The 6653-nt window shown below is 33.6% G+C and overlaps 2 protein-coding genes across 4 annotated transcripts in view; one reads left to right on the top strand and one right to left on the bottom strand.

Moving 5' to 3' along the window:
• Positions 1 to 938: 938 nt before the first annotated feature.
• Positions 939 to 2269, bottom strand: LOC108765843 (uncharacterized). Of its 2 annotated transcripts, XM_018514691.1 has the most exons (3): positions 2093 to 2269; positions 1748 to 2015; positions 939 to 1221 (listed from the first exon to the last, which is right to left on the bottom strand). In XM_018514691.1, the coding sequence occupies exons 2-3, from the start codon at positions 1951 to 1953 to the stop codon at positions 999 to 1001; spliced, it is 429 nt and encodes a 142-aa protein (XP_018370193.1). In that variant the 5' UTR covers positions 1954 to 2015; positions 2093 to 2269; the 3' UTR covers positions 939 to 998. The 2 variants fall into 2 exon arrangements, with proteins under 2 accessions (XP_018370193.1, XP_018370192.1); XM_018514690.1 differs by lacking the exon at positions 2093 to 2269 and having other exon boundaries at positions 1748 to 2073.
• A 656-nt stretch (positions 2270 to 2925) lies between these two features.
• The window catches only part of LOC108765858 (oxysterol-binding protein-related protein 2), an 18036-nt gene continuing 14308 nt past the window's right edge, over positions 2926 to 6653 (top strand). Inside the window, exons 1-5 of one of the 2 annotated variants that reach the window (XM_018514726.1) lie at positions 2926 to 2968; positions 5337 to 5538; positions 5626 to 5735; positions 5875 to 6033; positions 6315 to 6515. In XM_018514726.1, coding sequence (XP_018370228.1) covers positions 2964 to 2968; positions 5337 to 5538; positions 5626 to 5735; positions 5875 to 6033; positions 6315 to 6515 — 677 coding nt within the window. In that variant the 5' untranslated portion in view covers positions 2926 to 2963. Of the gene's footprint in view, positions 2969 to 4178; positions 4660 to 5336; positions 5539 to 5625; positions 5736 to 5874; positions 6034 to 6314; positions 6516 to 6653 lie in introns of those variants that run through there. The other variant, XM_018514725.1, reaches the window with a different exon arrangement.

The following is a 6653-nucleotide window of genomic DNA, read 5'->3' as shown; positions in this document are numbered from 1 at the left end:
GGGGGGGGGGGGGTAGACTGATTTAGAAACTGATGTAAGTAGAACAGCTACTCGCCTGTTGCCTTGCACATCATTGGCGACAAAGTACTGTACCAGTCGTTGTTGGTATAATTTCCAGTCATCATCGTCTTCATAAATTTCCAATCGACTCACGCTTCCGAAAAGGACTACTGGTTATTGGGCCATGATTTTACGTGGGAGAAAAAAAAATGTCGAACCTCCAAACTGTACTTTTTTTTGCTCAGGAATAATCGTGTCCACGAGACTTAAATACGTTGGCCGTTTTGTAAAGAATTACAAAAAAGAAAGATTGTAAAGCACAATTGCCATTTATGCCTCGTCGCCAATTTGTAGGATCGTGGGACTTGAATAATTATAAAAATACTCTCAGAAAAGAAAAGTATGTTTATTCACTGAGCTGTTCAACTTCTGACTGACTGTCGTCGTGCGCGTAGCTCCCTCTGAGCGCCTACCAAGAAGAAGGGAAACTTATGTGTGAAACCAAAAAAGAATCTTAACGATATTACAATTTTAATTACGCATTTGCAAAAGAACACCGTAAGAATTTTCTTCTCGGATTCATAGAATTGGTTTTTAGCTGATTTGGTATAGAAATAAGCCACAAATATATGAATTATGAGTTTATACTTCTTTAATTAGCTAAACAGATCATGATTTTATTAGTATTAATAAAGTGCAATAGTGAGTTTCTGAGAAATAAGGGGGTGTCACTTTAGAAGATCTATGTCAGTATCGGCGACTTTCCTCTATAATATAAAACATTTTTAGTAGATTAAAAACGTAAAATATTCAAATTTTTAATATATATATATGTCAGTAATAATTACAAAAGTAATTCGAAATTTATTAATATATATATAATTACAATTTAGAGGTAATTAAACAGGTCGACGTTAATTACGAAATTAATAGCAGAGACAATCGAATAATAATTAAGGGAAATAATCTATTCCCACTGAAATTATCCGAAGGATTTCTTAAGGATTTTCGATAAGCTCATTCAGTCGACGTCTCTCTTTCTCTGTTAAAGGGTCTGGCACAATTAACATCTTCGGCGACATGCCAATGCTGAAGACGCGATCGATCCTCACACCATCGAGAGCAAACATTTGGACCATAGAAAAATGCGCGATCTCCCGATTCAGCTGCCGAAATGATTGTCGCTTAATCCTTTGCACACGTTGCCTGCAGACTACATGGCTTAAAAAAATACAATTAATTGTGTAATTAATTATGAACTGTATCGTAAACAATATAAAATTATACAAGTTTTATAAAAAGCTAGTGACCTTTAAAGTCTCGGTGTCAACTTTTTCAGAACGTCTCATTTAATCCCTACATTACTCGTGTGGTTTTTTTTTTAACTTGCGTGGAGTGTTTCTGATACTTTAACATTATATATCTCTATTTTTATTGTTCTCTTTAATGATTTACAATTAAATAAAGATTGATAATATTTTATATCCTTTGAATAAAAATAAATTTAAACATTTTTTTAAATGTGAATCAATTTACGTTAAATACACATATAATAATATATGTGTATAAATAATATTCATGTTTAGCAAATTTCTAATGGAGATGTACCGGACATTCCATGCGAGTAATGAAGAGTTAATAATATTAATGCTTTATAACAGATATAACAAACTTTGATATTAATGATTTTCTTTTATTTATATCTAATTAATTTCCGTTAATTGATCGATTGAAAATTAATTCTTACTAAGGCAAGATTTTCAAGTCAGTATAGCTGGGATGAATTGAAACATCGCTTCGATATAATTCCGGAAATTGCTTCATATGCTTCGTGCGGTACTTGCGAAACACAGGTTTCTCTTCCACCTCTTTTGAAGAATTCTTGAGCTCTTGAGGGCCTCCAGAAATTTTCAAGTTCTCATCCTCCAACAACGAGTCATTTTTTTTATTCATTTTCGAAATTTGACGTTAACTTTTTGCCACTTTTTAGAACAATTCAAAATTCGATCTCAGTTCTATTAGGTGAATAAAAAATATTCTCAAACACTTTTTAGACGGAAAAATTTTTCCAAATTAATTTGATTTGCATTACATTTATTCATCAGTAAATTAAACTTTATTGGTTTAACGCAATGTTTCGTAATGCCATATTTTTTCTTTGCACTTTCTTCACTTGTAGAAGACTCTATAGAATAACAATCTTTTTGAAATCGTAATCGTTTTTCATATAATGATTTTCGCGACCGCAGAATTTAGCAGATTTGTCAAACGGACGACGAACTCAACAAACTGAACAAACGATTCGAGGAAAATTGGCCGATTCGTAACGAAGTGAGTGCCTGTACCTCGTACGGATATCGATTTGGTTTCTAGGTGAATCAATAGATTCGGTTTATTCTTATTCCGAGTCGCCGACGATGCGCTCACGGAGCACTGAACTCTTCAGGACAATAAAAACGAGAGCGACTTGTAAAAAATACCAATCTGACGATAGAAAATAATCCTCCGCCGACTGCCATTATCGATTGCTAAATCTGACGATTGAGAATCCATATTTTTATGATTAAAGTTAAAGAAAAATGCAGAAATTGGACCAATAATAAAAAATGGACAATAAGAATTCAAATTTTATATCATTAAAAAATATATGCATAGATCTAATTCTATGAACTTTGAAGTAAAAATTCTGAAAAAAAAACGAAATATAGATTTAAACGAATTTAACAATCGAAGATTAATTTGACAAAGTACTATTATTTAAACAAAAAAAAATGATAAACGTGAAAATGTAGTTTCAGATTTCAGAAATAGTCCGATGAAAAACGTATCTCTTATCAAGAGATCTTTGCATTCTCAATGGTCCTTTTAGTGAATGCTCTTCGTGTCTTGCGCTAATTTTATCAGGAGGGTTGCACGCGATGAGGGCAGCATTGTGGTCTCGATCGTCTCGACAGTGTATACGTATGAGGTATGCGTTAATTAAATTCATCCCGTACTTTCCACACAGGCCGCTTGATTGCGTGATGTTACTGTCTTTCTCAATCGTGGGTGTTTAACGTGTTTGTTCACATTGTTAAAACTTTGCCCTTCCACCTCCGCATTTATTGATTTTTGTGTATATATAACAGCTATAGTTAAATCATATTGATACAGTCCTTGACATTACCTATATTATTTAAATTAATTAAAATTGAAGGAGTTATAATATTAGAATAAAATCGCAAAAAAATTGTTTGCTCTTCATTCAAGACAATTTCTTATCTAGTTTAAAATAAGATATTTTTTATTTAAACGAACATTTCATTAATAATTAACTTCCCCTATGATTCCTTAATTAAACCTTGAAAAATTAAAAACAGTTTTTATTTATTTTATTATTTAATTTTTGTATTATTTCTAAATTATCAAAACACGCAAGAAGAATTAAATTATCAGTTTATCGTTGTATTTGGAGAAAAAAAATTGGAAGATTATATTTTAAAAATTAATAATGAATTATATACATTTAAACTTTATTGACAGTCAAGGCATTAATTATTTTGAGGAAGTCGAGATCTTTTTAAGTTTGCAAAATTTAACCTGACTCGTTTCTTAGGAACGAATCACTCGGTCGTTCCAACGGAAATCCTCGAGTGCTCAACGGTCATGCTCGGATTTATTGATATTTGCTCCAAAAGCAAAGGGGGAGCTCGTCGTCACGCCCGCGAGCTCAACAGTCTTCAAGTATACAGCTGATCGACGAAGTTGAAACAACCGCGTCGTACTTTCCGGTCTGGACGATCTTCTCCCGAAATTCTCGACAGCCATGGGCGAGTGACAGCGAGTGTCGGATCGCAAGAATCCTCCGCGAGTGTCACTATCTGCGGCTTCCAAGTTAATCGGAATAACTGTCGGAATGTCGCTGAGATAGCGAGACAAAGCATTTTCTCTCTGGAGAACCGGACGGTCCATTTAGATACCGCGTCCCCTTCTCCCCTTTTCTTGTTCCGCTACGGAAGATCGAAAGATCCTCGAGTTTGTGAACATTCTAAAAATTCACCCGCACTATTTACGACTCCAAATATCGAACTATATGAGATATCTCTCTGACAAATGAAAATAGATTTTCCGAAGAATTTAATTAAATATTTTAAATTATATATTTTTTCAAAGAAATTTGAATACACCAAACTCTTTCTGATAATTAAAAAACCGACTGACTCTAACTTCTAAGTAATTCGACTGTCAAATTTAGAGAATTTTGAGTTAGAATCTAAAATTGATATCTTCAAATATTTAACATCTAACTGATAAATTTTACATAAAACTTTGATTTTCTGAATGAACATCGGAGATTGTAAATATCTGTCAGGATCTAAAAACCTGCGCCACGATTCCATTAAGTTACCATGCAATTACCTGTTTAAGAATTTTGAAGAATTTTGATGCAATTTATGAAATTTCTGTCAAATTTCTCAGTGAAAAAATGTCGAATGATTTGAATTTTTACACATCCAATAATAAATTATAAAGCTTCTCATAATCATTGGTCAATGTTGGTGAAAATCGAAGTATCGACCCGCAAGAACGACAGATTGAAAGCTCCTGCCATCGTCGGGACGCTCAATAACCACGAGAGAGTCTTACAATGGCCAACGAAAGGATATCAGGTCGTTACAGGTTGGCAATGAATTCCAACATGTTTAAATTTACGAATCTATAAATATTGCTCGAGAAGCTTCGAATTTTCAGTCACATTGAAAGCTACAAATATTCGAAGATGTAGAAATCTGAGAATTCCCCATTTATCGTTTTTTTTTTAATTTGTATAAGAAAACTACTACATCACCTTTAACCCTCGGAAATAGTCATCCTCAATTTTTATATTTAAATAAAAAAATGTTCCAATAAAAGAATTTTCGTAAAATGAACATTGTTTCCTCTTTTAGTCATATTGTTTTTCTTTTTTAATGACTATTCTTTAAGGTTATTTAAAAATGCAATTTTATTGAAAATCCGCAATAAAAAGAAGTTATATTAATTAAAATCTTTATTTTTTAACATTTTTATCATAATAAGCTACTTAACGTGTTTATTCCATTTAATATTTGTTTGTCTCTCTGTACTTTTTTTTTCAGAAAATTGTGAGTAATATCCATAACCGTATAATGTTCATATACTTCAAATGCCAATAAATCAGAAAACAATCAATAATATGCAATGTATTATTAATAACAGTGATTTCAATTAAAATGTAAAAACACCCTAGGTGTTTATTCACGAAAGAAAATCAGGTTACTTCCAGAAAAAAATTTTCTGCTCATTTTTTTATCAAAGCGCGTTTTATTCTTTCCAAGAACATCGTTACCAGTTCCGGGTCATTCTGAAGTAAATCTGTGCTCAATGACGCTCCACCTGGGCAAAGACATCAGCAAGACCAGCATGCCGGTCATCTTTAACGAGCCCCTCTCTTTCCTGCAACGCGTCGCGGAATATATGGAGTATGCCGTATTGCTCAAGCAGGCATCCCAGCAAGAGTCGCCAGTCTTAAGGCTTCAGGTGCGCGAGGAATTGCCTTTAAATTTAATCGGGATAATAAATCAATAATGCGCTACTATTAATAAAACGAAATTAATGATTACGCAGTACGTCGCAGCTTTCGCTGTGAGTGCCCTCGCTTCGAACTGGGAGCGCTTTGGAAAACCTTTCAATCCAATTTTGGGCGAGACATACGAGCTGCAACGCGAAGATTTCCGGTAATTAATCGTTTTATAGATCGTATTTATAATTCGTTAATTTAATTTCTAATTAAAATCGATTTGTTTAATATTATTTTACTGCCAATTTGCCATCTCTTCCATGTTGGAAGTCATTTCTTCATCGAATCTTCTTCAGGATAATATGCGAGCAGGTTTCGCATCATCCACCAGTGTCCGCGTTCTACGCTGACAGTGAGGATTTCATCTTTCATGGCAGCATTCATCCTAAATTGAAATTTTGGGGGAAATCACTGGAGGTACACCCAAAAGGAATTGTCACGGTCGAATTACCCAAGTAAGTTCAGTAATTATCTTTCCTCTGTTTGTCAAAATGACCTCTGAATTTCAAAGGTATAAAAAGCGTAAATAACTTGATCTCACGGAACGGAATATACTTTTAGATTTCGTCTCTATTTTCATAAATATATTGATTTTTTTTTTAAATGCTGTGTATTATTAAAAATTAAAACAATATTAAGAGATATATAAAGAGAGATATAATATTAAGAGAGATATAATTTATTAGAAACTTTGGACTTTTTTAAAAGATACTCGTTAATGATTGTGCTTGAATAGATGGAAAGAGTCCTACACTTGGCAAAACGTCAATTGCATCCTTCACAATGTCTTGGTAGGCCAATTATGGATGGAGCAATCAGGCCCTTTGGAGATCAGACAGCACGGAGGGGATAATTTAAAAGCTAAGCTATGCTTTGTTAAAAGTACCCTGAATGGCAAGGACGTCCATCGCGTCGAGGGATTCATAACAAATCAAGAGTAAGTTTTAATTAAATTAATTAAATCAACAAGGCAGAATGGAGCATAAAAGGAAAAGTTTCATTTGTAAGTAGCATTATAGGGGGGACTCTAATCCATGGGGCTAGAGGGGGGAGTGAGGCGCGGAAAGGGAGGGGG

Source organism: Trachymyrmex cornetzi, unplaced genomic scaffold, assembly GCF_001594075.2.
Source record: "Trachymyrmex cornetzi isolate Tcor2-1 unplaced genomic scaffold, Tcor1.1 scaffold557, whole genome shotgun sequence".
Taxonomy (NCBI): domain Eukaryota; kingdom Metazoa; phylum Arthropoda; class Insecta; order Hymenoptera; family Formicidae; genus Trachymyrmex; species Trachymyrmex cornetzi.
Note: the sequence above shows the minus strand (reverse complement) of the source record. Positions and strands in the feature narration are given on the sequence as shown.

What these genes read in the sequence shown, in the direction of transcription:
- LOC108765843 (XM_018514691.1), bottom strand. Translation starts at nt 1,953, where the DNA reads ATGAATAAAAAAAATGACTCGTTGTTGGAGGATGAGAACTTGAAAATT. An exon ending in GACTTGAAAATCTTGCCTTA is followed by an intron (nt 1,222 to 1,747) that starts GTAAGAATTAAT and finishes TATTTTTTTAAG; the next exon opens with CCATGTAGTCTGCAGGCAAC.